This window comes from Pristiophorus japonicus, chromosome 1 (assembly GCF_044704955.1).
Source record: "Pristiophorus japonicus isolate sPriJap1 chromosome 1, sPriJap1.hap1, whole genome shotgun sequence".
Classification (NCBI taxonomy): domain Eukaryota; kingdom Metazoa; phylum Chordata; class Chondrichthyes; family Pristiophoridae; genus Pristiophorus; species Pristiophorus japonicus.
Window position 1 is genome coordinate 16,651,367 of NC_091977.1, and position 12,396 is coordinate 16,663,762.

The 12,396-nt window shown below is 46.0% G+C and overlaps 1 protein-coding gene across 8 annotated transcripts in view; it reads left to right on the top strand.

Annotated features, from left to right (window-relative positions):
- Positions 1–12,396, top strand: part of htt (huntingtin) — a 250,339-nt gene that overhangs the window by 191,345 nt on the left and 46,598 nt on the right. For all 8 annotated transcript variants that reach the window (XM_070877815.1, XM_070877836.1, XM_070877828.1 and 5 more), the window contains 2 exons: positions 5,233–5,410; positions 10,981–11,085. In XM_070877815.1, the coding sequence (XP_070733916.1) occupies positions 5,233–5,410; positions 10,981–11,085 (283 nt within the window). The remainder of the gene's footprint in view (positions 1–5,232; positions 5,411–10,980; positions 11,086–12,396) is intronic.

Here is a 12,396-nt window from a genome sequence, read left to right on the forward strand (position 1 = left end):
CCACGACCTCTACCACCTAGAAGGACAAACATAGAAAATAGGTGCAGGAGTAGGCCATTCGGCCCTTCAAGCCTGCACCGCCATTCAATGAGTTCATGGCTGAACATGCAACTTCAGTACCCCATTCCTGCTTTCTCGCCATACCCCTTGATCCCCCGAGTAGTAAGGACTACATCTAACTCCTTTTTGAATATATTTAGTGAATTGGCCTCAACAACTTTCTGTGGTAGAGAATTCCACAGGTTCACCACTCTCTGTGTGAAGAAGTTTCTCATCTCCTCACCTAAATGTCTTACCCCTTATCCTTAGACTGTGACCCCTGGTTCTGGACTTCCCCAACATTGGGAATAGTCTTCCTGCATCTAACCTGTCTAAACACGTCAGAATTTTAAACGTTTCTGAGATCCCCTCCCATTCTTCTGAACTTCAGGGAATACGAGCCCAGTTGATCCAGTCTTTCTTGATATGTCAGTCCTGCCATCCCAGGTATCAGTCTGGTGAACCTTCGCTGTACTCCCTCAATAGCAAGAATGTCCTTCCTCAAGTTAGGAGACCAAAACTGTACACAATACTCCAGGTGTGGCCTCACCAAGGCCCTGTACAACTGTAGTAACACCTCCCTGCCCCTGTACTCAAATCCCCTCGCTATGAAGGCCAACATGCCATTTGCTTTCTTAACCGCCTGCTGTACCTGCATGCCAACCTTCAATGACTGATGTACCATGACACCCAGGTCTCATTGCACCTCCCCTTTTCCTAATCCTTCTCCATTCAGATAATAGTCTGTGTCTCTGTTTTTACCACCAAAGTGGTTAACCTCGCATTGATCCACATTATACTTCATCTGCCATGCATTTGCCCACTCACCTAACCTATCCAAGTCACTCTGCAGCCTCATAGCATCCTCCTCGCAGCTCACACTGCCACCCAACTTAGTGTCATTCGCAAATTTGGAGATACTACATTTAATCCCCTCTTCTAAATCATTAATGTACAATGTAAACAGCTGGGGCCCCAGCACAGAACCTTGCGGTACCCCACTAGTCACTGCCTGCCATTCTGAAAAGTATCCATTTACTCTTACTCTTTGCTCCCTGTCTGCCAACCAGTTCTCAATCCATGTCAGCACACTACCCCCAATCCCATGTGCTTTAACTTTGCACATTAATCTCTTGTGTGGGACCTTGTCGAAAGCCTTCTGAAAGTCCAAATACACCACATCAACTGGTTCTTCCTTGTCCACTCTACTGGAAACATCCTCCAAAAATTCCAGAAGATTTGTCAAGCATGATTTCCCTTTCACAAATCCATGCTGACTTGGACCTATCATGTCACCTCTTTCCAAATGCGCTGCTATGACATCCTTAATAATTGATTCCATCATTTTACCCACTACTGAGGTCAGGCTGACCGGTCTATAATTCCCTGTTTTCTCTCTCCCTCCTTTTTTAAAAAGTGGGGTTACATTGGCTACCCTCCACTCCATAGGAACTGATCCAGAATCTATGGAATGTTGGAAAATGACTGTCAATGCATCTGCTATTTCCAAGGCCACCTCCTTAAGACTCTGGGATCAGGCCCTGGGGATTTATCGGCCTTCAATCCCAACACAATTTCCCGACTAATAAGGATTTCCCTCAGTTCCTCCTTCTTACTAGACCCTCTGACCCCTTTTATATCCAGGGCAGCAGGCGCATGAGAACACCTCCAAATCCTTCTCGAAGTCATACACTATACTGACTTGGAAATACATCACCGTTCCTTCATCGTCCTGGGTCAAAATCCTGGCACTCCCTCCCTAACAGCACTGTGGGAGTATCTTCATCACACGGACTGCAGCGGTTCAAGAACGCGGCTCACCACCTTCTCAAGGGCGATTAGGGATGAGCAATAAATGCTGGCCTTGTCAGCGACGCCTGCATCCGGTGAATGAAAATAGAAGGAAAAAAAGGACGGCAGGTTTCTTTCCCTAAAGGATATCAGTGAACCAGTTGGGTTTTTACAACAATCTGACAGCTTCATGGACACTTTTACTGATGCCAGGTTTTTATGTTCAGATTTTTAAAACAATTAATTCAAGTTCTTAAACTACCATGCCTGCATTCTCTGGATTATTAGTTCAGTAACATTGCCACTACATTAATGTACCTCTAATGTGTGTGGGTGTTGGTGTGGGTGTTTGTGTATGTGTGCGTATATGCATAGTAAATAGTTTGTTTTGTGTAAATGTACCAACAACTTAAATAGAACTATATAGAATATACAGCACAGCAGCAAGTCATTTGGCCCAACAAGTTTCTGCTGTTTTTTATACTCCACAACTTGTATTTATGTAACACCTTTAATGTAAATAATGTACCAAGGGACTTCACAAAGGAGAAACAGACACTGAGCAGCAAGGTCGGAGCTGTTTCTCCTTTGTGAAGTCCCTTGGTACATTATTGGCAGGGAGAGAAGTAGTGCGGTTTAGGAAGAAACTTTCAAGGATTGGTGTGAGACAGCTGCAGGCTAATACTAGGTCCGGTTTTCCAGTACGTTTTTAGAAGCTGAGGTCATCCCAGAGAGGCTGTATTTTTTTTAATCCATAGTTGGTAGCTTGCAACGCAAATGGTTCTGTAACCCTTAATTTGTATTCTTGAAATAATTGGAGCTGGAGGGAGTGCGAGAAAATTTTGTCTGTTACTTTACATGGAATGTAAAGAAAGAAAGACTTGGATTCACATAGCACCTTTCACGACCACAGGACATCTCAAAGCACTTTACAGTCAATGAAGTGCTTTTGGAGTATAGTCACTGTTGTAATGTGGGCCAATTTGCGCATAAACAAGCTCCCACAAACAGCAATGTGATAATGACCAGATAATTGTTTTTTTTTATGTTGATTGAGGGATAAATATTGACCTGGGGATACAGCACAGAAACAGGCCATTCGGCCCAACCAGTCATGCCATTGTTTATGCTCCTCACGAGCTTCCTCCCAGCTTTCCTCATTCTCCCCCCTCTATTTCCTTCTCCCTCATGCTTGTCTAACCTCCCCTTAAATGCATCTATACTATTCACTTCATCCCTGCCTGTGGTAGCGAGTTCCACATTCTTACCACTCTTTGGGTAAAGAAGTTTCTTCTGAATTCCCGATTGGATTTCTTGGTGACAATGGCCTCTAGTTTTGCTCTTCCCCACAAGTGGAAACACTCTGGTGTCTATCAATACCTTTCAAAATTTTAAAGACCTCTTTTAGGTCACTCCTCAGCCATCTCTTTTCCAGAGCAAAGAGACCCAGCCTTTCTTGATGGGTATAACCTCGCGTTTTTGGAATCATCCTTGTAAGTCTTTATTTGCAACCTCTCTAGCGCCTCTATATCCCTTTTATAATATGGCGGCCAAAATCGTACGCAGTACTCCAAGTGTGGTCTAACCAAGGCTCGATACAGGTTTAGCATAACTTCCTGTCCTTTTCAATTCTGTCCCTTAAATCAAATTTCTATTGAGCAGTGTTGATACCAAGAAAACGTGTCAATAGAAAGGAAATCTGCGTATGCAGGAAATCTGAAGCAACAGAAAATGCTGGGAATAGGCAGCAGGTCAGTCAGCATCCGGAAAGAGGAACGTCAGATTGGTCGGTGGGCTCCCACCACGACCGTTAACCCGTGCTTTCTCTCTCCGGATTCTGTCAGATCCGCTGTGTAGCTCCAACAATACTGGCAGGTTGTGCTGATAGGGTGAGGTGAAGTAGGGCGGGCGGAGGCTCGTGTGGAAATGTTAGCCTGACATCAGTGGTGGGGAAAATGTTGGCATCAATTATTAAAGATGAAATAGCAGCACATTTGGAAAGCAGTGACAGGATCGGTCCAAGTCAGCATAGATTTATGAAAGGGAAATCATGCTCGACAAATCTTCTGGAATTTTTTGAGGATGGAACTAGTAGAGTGGACAAGGAAGAACCAGTGGATGTGGTGTATTTGGACTTTCAAAAAAGCTTTTGACAAGGTCCCACACAAGAGATTGGTGTGCAAAATTAAAGCACATGGTATTGGGTGTAATGTACTGACCCGATAGAGAACTGGTTGGCAGACAGGAAGCAGAGAGTCAGGATAAACAGGTCCTTTTTCAAAATGGCAGGCAATGACTAGTGGGGTGCCGCAGGGCTCAGTGCTGGGACCCTAGCTATTTACAATATACATGAATGATTTAGACGAAGGAATTGAGTGTAATATCTCCAAGTTTGCAGATGACACTAAGCTGGGTGGTGGTGTGAGCTGTGAGGAGGACGCTAGGGGGCTGCAGAGTGACTTGGACAGATTAGGTGAGTAGGTAAATGCATGGCAGATGCAGTATAATGTGGATAAATGTGAGGTTATCCACTTTGGGGGCAAAAAGACACAGGCAGAATATTATCTGAAAAGGGGGAGGTGCAATGAAACCTGGGTGTCATGGTACATCAGTCATTGAAAGTTGGCATGCAGGTACAGCAGGCGGTGAAGGCGGCAAATGGTATGTTGGCCTTCATAGCTAGGGGATTTGAGTATAGGAGCAGGGAGGTCTTACTTCAGTTGTACAGGGCCTTGGTGAGGCCTCACCTGGAATATTATGTTCAGTTTTGGTTTCCTAATCTGAGGAAGGACGTTCTTGCTATTGAGGGAGTGCAGCGTAGGTTCACCAGATTGATTCCTGGGATGGCAGGACTGACATATGAGGAGAGATTGGATTGACTGGGCCTGTATTCACTAGAGTTTAGAAGGATGAGAGGGGATCTCATAGAAACATATAAAATTCTGATGGGACTGGACAGGTTAGATGCAGGAAGAATGTTCCTGACATTGAAGTCCAGAACCAGGGCACACAGTCTAAAGATAAGGGTTAAGCCATTTAGGACTAAGATGAGGAGAAACTTCTTCACTCAGAGTTGTTAACCTGTGGAATTCCCTGCCGCAGAGTTGTTGATGCCAGTTCATCGGATGTATTCAAGAGGGAGTTAGATATGGCCCTTACGGTTAAAGGGATATGGATAGAAAGCAAGAAAGGGGTACTGAGGTGAACGATCAGCCATGACCTTATTGAATGGTGGTGCAGGCTCGAAGGGCTGAATGGCCTAGTCCTGCAACTATTTTCTATGTTTCTATCAAGGTTGGGCCGAATGGCCTGTTTCTCTAATTCTCTAATTCTGTGCTACCGTGATGGTCACGTGTCTTTAACTCTGTACTTCTGGTGTTTTTTTTGTGTTGGGACATGCAGGCGCTGTGCTGGCAGTTGATGCACGATCAAGTTCCTCTCAGTCTGGACCTGCAAGCTGCTCTGGATTGTTGCTGCTTAGTTCTGCAGCAGCCCGGGGTTTGGAACCTGCTGGCGTCTGCGGCCTACGTCACTCAAGCCTGCTCAGTTATCAACTGCATCCAGTTCATCATCGAAGCAAGTAAGGGTTTCTTTTTCCGTTGGCAGGAGAAATTCAGTAGAAAGATGTTGCGATTTTTTTAATGACTTGTGTGGCCTTCCGGGTGAAGGATATTAATGATGTGGGAGGGTAGCATAGTGGTTATGTTACTGGACCAGTAATCCAGAGGCCTAGACTAATGATCCAGAGACATGAGTTCAAATCCCACCATGGCAGCTGGGGAATTTAAATTCAGTTAATTAAATAAATCTGGAACAAAAAACAGCTAGCATCTGTAATGGTGACCATGGTGATAGTCGTTAAAAACCCATCTGGTTCACTCATGTCCTTTAGGGAAGGAAATCTGCCGTCCTTACCCAGTCTGGCCAATATATTGACTCCAGACCTACAGCAATGCGGTTGACTGATCTGCCTTCTGAAATGGGGGCTCACCACCACCTCCTCGAGGGCAATTGGGAATTAATTTTTTTTTAATTGGTGCATTGAGTGCCTCTGTTAAAGCACATCTAACATCATGCACTCCCAGGCCAGGTGCAGCCTGTTTAATGAAATAGTGCATACAAACATGCGCAATTGAGGGGCAGGAAAAGACTAGCTGGTCCATTGACCATGATGCCTCACACCATGACTAAACACTTCTTCACTCCCTCCCACTTTCCCCAACCCCAAGCCTAGGAGGATGCAATTTTTTTTTTAAAAACAGGATTGATGTGGGGGAAAATATGGAAAATTCCTCTCCTCAGCTCCAACCCGCAGCAAGCTACCCACCACCACCTCAGCACAACCCCAGCCCGGCATGCGGTTGAAAAGGCCATCCGACAACTGAAGAACAACAAGGCCTCAGGAGCAGATAGAATCCCTGCTGAAGCACTAAAGCATAGCAGAGAAGTACTATTGGTGTAAATCCATTAACTCATTTCTCATCTGGAAGGAGGAGAGCATGCCAGGGGCTCTGAGACGCTGTAATTGTAACCATCTTCAAGAAAGGTGACGTCTGATTGCGGTAATTACAGAGGAGTTTCCCTGATGTCTGCCACAGGGAAAGTCATCGCACGAATCCTCCTCAATCCCAGTGGCTGAAGAGCTCCTCCCAGAGTCGCAATGTGGATTCCGCCCACTAATGGGCACAATGGACATGATATTCACCGCGTGTCAAATTTGAGAAAAATGCAGGGGGAGCAGCACCAGCCTCTCTACATGGCCTTTTTTGACCTCACAAAGGCCTTTGACACAGTGAGGGATTATGGAGCGTCCTCCTCAGATTCGGCTGCCCTCAAAACTTCTTCACGCTCCTCCGCCTGCTTCATGATGACATGCAGGCCGTGATCCTGACCAACAGATCCACCACAGACCCAATACAAGTGCTGACCGGAGTCAAGCAAGGCTGTGTCATTGCACCAACGCTCTTCTCGATCTTCCCTGCTGCAATGCTCCATCTTGCCCTCAGTAAACTTCCCGCTGGAGTGGAGCTAATCTACAGAACAAACTGGAAACTGTTCAACCTTCCTGTAGCTCCAGTCCAGATCCAAGGTCGTCCCATCCTCTGTCATTGAATTACAGTATGCATACGACGATTGCATTTGCGCACACTTGAAGGTCGAACTCCAAACCATCGGCAATACCTTCAGCAAAGTGTACGAGAGCATGGACCTTACACTAAGCATCCGTAAGACAAAGGTTCTCTACCAACCTGCACGCCACACAGTACTGCCCCCAATTATCACGACCCATGACAAGGCCTTGGACAAGGTGGACCATTTTACATACTTTGGGAGTCTACTATCAACAAGGGCAGACGTCGATGGCGAAGTCCAACACCGCCTTCAGTGTGCCAGTGCAGCCTTCGGTCTCCTGAGGAAGAGAGTGTTTGAAGTCCAGGCCCTCAAACCCGGCACCAAGCTCATGGTCTACAGAGCAGTAGTGATACCTGCCCTCCTATATGATTCAGAGATATGGATTATGTGCAGCAGGCACCTCAAAGCACTGGAGAAGTACCACCAACGCTGCCTCCACTAGATCCTGTAAATCCACTGGGAGGACAGGCGCACCAATGTCAATGTTCTCACTCATGCCAACATCCCCAGCATCGAAGCATTGACCACGCTCGATCAGCTCGGTTGGGTGGGCCACATTGTCCGCATGCCCGATACGAGACTCCCATAACAAGCGCTCAATTCCGAGCACCATTTCAAGCAAGCCCCAGGTGGGCAGAGGACACGCTTCAAAGACACCCTCAAAGCCTCCTCAAAAAGTGCAACATTCCCACCGAAACCTGGGAATCCCTGGCCCAAGACCGCTCAAAGTGGAGGAGGAGCATTTGGGAAGGTGCCAAGCACCTCGAGTCCCTTCGCCGGGAGCAAGCGGAAGCCAAGCACGAACAGCGGAAGGTGCGCACAACAACCCAAGCACCCCACCCCACCCGTCCCTTCAAACACCATCTGCCCCTCCTGTGACAGAGACTGTAGGTCTCGCATTGGACTCATAAGTCACCTGAGAACTCGTATTAAACATAGAAACATAGACAGTAGGTGCAGGAGTAGGCCATTTGGCCCTTCGAGCCTACACTACCATTCAATATGATCATGGCTGATCATGCAACTTCAGTACCCCATTCCTGCTTTCTCTCCATACCCTTTGATCCCTTTAGCCGTAAGGGCCACATCTAACTCCCTTTTGAATATATCTGATGAACTGGCCGCAACAACTTTCTGTGGTACAGAATTCCACAGTTTCACAATTCTCTGAGTGAAGAAGTTTCTCCTCATCTCGGTCCTAAATAGCTTGCCCCTTATCCTTAGACTGTGACCCCTGGTTCTGGGCTTTGCCAACATCGGGAACATTCTTCCTGCATCTAACCTGTCCAATCCAGTCAGAATTTTATGTTTCTATGAGCTCCCCTCTCATTGTTCTAAATTCTAGTGAATATAAGCCTAGTCGATCCAGTCTTTCTTCATATGTCAGTCCCGTCATCCCAGGAATCAGTCTGGTGAACCTTCGCTGCACTCCCTCAATAGCAAGAATGTTCTTCCTCAGATTAGGAGACCAAAACTGAACACAATATTCCAGGTGAGGCCTCACTATGGCCCTGTATAACTGCAGTAAGACCTCCCTGCTCCTATACTCAAATCCCGTCGCAATGAAGGTCAGCGTAACATTTGCCTTCTTCACCGCCTGCTGTACCTGCATGCCTACCTTCAGTGACTGATGTACCATGACACCCAGGTCTCGTTGCACCTCCCCTTTTCCTAATCTGTCACCATTCAGATAATAATCTGCCTTCCTGTTTTTGCAACCAAAGTGGATAACCTCACACTTATCCACATTATACTGCACCTGCCATGCAATTGCCCACTCACCTAACCTATCCAAATCACCCTACAGCCTCCTAGCATCCTCCTCGCAGCTCGCACCGTCACCCAGCTTAGTGTCATCTGCAAACTTGGAGATATTACATTCAATTCCTTTGTCTAAATCATTAATATATATTGTAAATAGTAAATAGCTGGGGTCCCAGCACTGAACCCTGCAGCCCCCACTAGTCACTGTCTGCCATTCTGAAAGCAAGTCATCCTCGACTCTGAGGGACTGCCTAAGAAGCCGCCTGTTTAATGAAATCGTGCATACAAACATGCACAATTGTGGGGCAGGAAAAGAGCAGCTGGTCCATCGACCATGATGCCTCACACCACGATAGTCATTTCATCATGTCGAAACACTTCCCTCCCACTTTCCCCAACCCCAAAACATGTAATCTTCTCAGAGGATGCAATTTAAAAAAACAAAACAGGCTTTTTAAAAAAAAAAAACAGTGTTGATAGGGGTAGAAATATTCTGGAAAATTCTTCTCCAACCCCTTCAGGTGATGAAAACCAGTCAGGAAGTCACACGGACCAAGTGTTAGCTGTAAAGACACTTAACCTTCTGTATGATGCGATCTCTGCCACAGTCAGGATCCAGCTCCCCCTTGAAGATGTGAAGTGAGTCAGCACCAGCCAGCAATGCAATCCAGAAGCTCAGCAGGGGGGGAGAAAGAGAGAAAGAGAGAGCTGGAGAGGAGAAAGCTCCCTCTAGCTTAGCACGTGCTACTGAGCTGTTACTTTTCCATCTTCCACAATGGCTGACACGAGGCTCCATTACTTGAGAGTGCCACATTTGTGCCATGAGCCTGTGATCTCTACAAACTTGATTGAGAATGTCCAGAAGAAGTTAGCATAAGCCCCTTTAACCCAGTTGACGGATTTCTATCCCTCCAATCTTGGCTGGAGTTGCACCCGGGTTCTGGATACCAGTCTGAAAGTTTAAAAAGTTATTAATGGAGAAACCTTGCTTTAAGTCATAGATTTTCAAAATGTTGCTGTCCATCTGTTGAGATGACTATAATTTTCTCTGCTGTTTAATTTGCCAATAACTGTCGTGATAAGGAATTTTTCTGCAGTGAAAGCACTGCTGTCCTTGGGCCAGCTAATACTGTTTTTCAAAATAAGGATCATGTGGGAGGGGAGGGGGGTGCAGTGGGGAGCTACTCCAGGAGTGTGTCAGGAGTTGTAGAGTTTATAAGCACAGAAACAGACCATTCGACCCAACTGGTCTATGCCGGTGTTTATGCTCCACACGATCCTTCTCCCACCCCTCTTCAGCTCACCCCATCAACATAACCTACTATTCCTTTCTCCCGCATGTGCTTCTCTAGCTTCACACTAAATGCATCTCAGCTATTCGCCTCAACTACTCCCTGTGGTAGCGCATTCCACGTGAAAACCACTTTCTGGGTAAAAATTTTTTTCCTGAATTTATTAGTGCCTATTTTATATTTATGGCCTCTAGTTTTGTACTCCCCACAAGAGGAAAACGTTCTCTACGTCTACTCTATCAAACCCTTGGCTTCCTACGAAAGTGCACCACCTCACACTTGCCTATATTGAAAATAATTTCCCAATTACATGCCCATTCTGCAAGTTTATTGATGTCAGCTTGTATTTTGTCGGAGGGCCACAGGAGTGTGTCAGTATTTGAACGGGGTCCCCAGGGGTGTCGATATTTGCAAGGGGTTCTCCCTTTGCAGGAAGAAGGATCATGTGGAGCATAAACACCGGCATGGAACAGTTGGGTCGAATGGTCTGCTTCTGTGCTTATAGAATCTATGTAACTCTGTGTTGGTGTCTGCAGGAGATTCCCCCCCGACCCCCCGCCCCTCTCGTGTCTGCGGGAGACACACACACACACACACACACACACACACACACACACACACACACACACACACACACACACCCCCAGTGCCTGCGGGAGACCGATCCCCATGGGTGTGTCAGTAATTTCAGCGGGATCCCATGCACATTTGAAAACCTCTGCCTCAAATATATATTATTGGACTATTTTTTAGAATTTTTGCAAAGTTAAACAGACACCCAGTTATTTTTACAGGGTAAATGAGTCATTTGCTCTGCTCATCGGACAGTTCCTTATTATGAAGATAACCAAGTGGAATAAAAAATTTCAACTCCAGAAGAATTTGTTTAAAAACCCTGACTTTAGTGATTGCATCGCGTGCTCTCTCCACACTTATGATTACGACTATTTGTTTATTTCAGTGGCGGTTGAACCAGGAGAGCAGCTGCTCCTTCATGAGGAGAGGAGTAAGTCAAATACAGACAGAACTACAGTTGAGGATGAAGAGAGTGCGAACGTGTCTGAGCGTAAGTAAATGTGGCTTCACATCGTTCACTTGGTGGGTGGGAGGGGGGGAGTGGGGGGGGCCACACAAAAAACAAACTTAAATGATCATCGTCTGCTGACATTTGAATGTGGCAGCTAGGTCACATTTAACCTTCTGTTGTCCTTGAGGAGGCATTGATTCCCACTTGGCACAGAGCTGGAGAGGTTTACAGGAGGAAAACTCTTGTTTCTGTGGCAGTTCTTTGCTAGAATGATTCAAAACTATACTGTCCTGTTCTCTCCCATAGTCTTGAATCGTCTTCTGCTTCTCATATTTAGCCACTTTTCCCTTAAACAATGCAATGGTCTCTGCCTCAGCCACTCCCTGTGGACAGCATTCCATGCTCCAACAGTGTGACAACATTTCTTTAACCCCTCTCCTCACGCTCTCAATGGCAGTTGTAAATTGATGACTCCTCATCATTGGGCCTTAGTCTCTTTAAGTGTAGACGAATGAGAGATGATCTCATTGAAACCTATAAGTTTTTGAGGGGGATTGACAGGGTAGATGCTGAAGGCAGTTTCCCCCTGGCTGGAGAATCTAGAATTAGGGGGGCACCGTCTCAGGAGACTAAGATGAGGAGGAATTTCTTCACTCTGAGGGTTGTGAATCTTTGGAATTCTCTGCCCCAAAGTGCTGTGGAAGCTGAGTTGTGAATATATTCAAGGTTGAGATCGATAGATTTTTGGACCCCAGAGGAATTAAAGGATATGGGGATAGGGCAGGAAAGTGGAGTTGCAGGCGAAGATCAGCCATGATCTTACTGAATAGCAGAGCAGGCTCGAAAGTCCGTATGGCCTACTGCTCCTACTTCTTATGTTCTTAACACTGGCCAGTGAAAATAGTCTTTCCCTATTCACTCTATCAAAACTCCTCATCATTTTAAAAACCTCTATTAAATCACTTTCTAACCGTCTCTACTCCAGTAGAAATGGTCACAGCATCTTGTATCTCTGCTCATTACTATAGGTTTACTTCCCTGGCATCATCCTTTCTATAATGGGGTGCCTAAACCTGCACACAGTACTCCTACTGGGGCCTAACCAATGTATAACTACAACATTACTTCTTTGCTCTTGTACCCTATACCCCTGCACGTAGAAGAGTACAGCACAGAAGGAGACCATTCGGCCCATCGAGTCTGCGCCGGCTCTTTCGAAGAGCAATCCGGTTAGTCCCACTCCCTGCTTTCTCCATATCCCTGAAATTTTTTTGTCCCAACTATTTATCTAATTCCCTTTATAGGCTACTATTGAATCTGTATCCACCACCCTATCAGGCAGTGCATTCC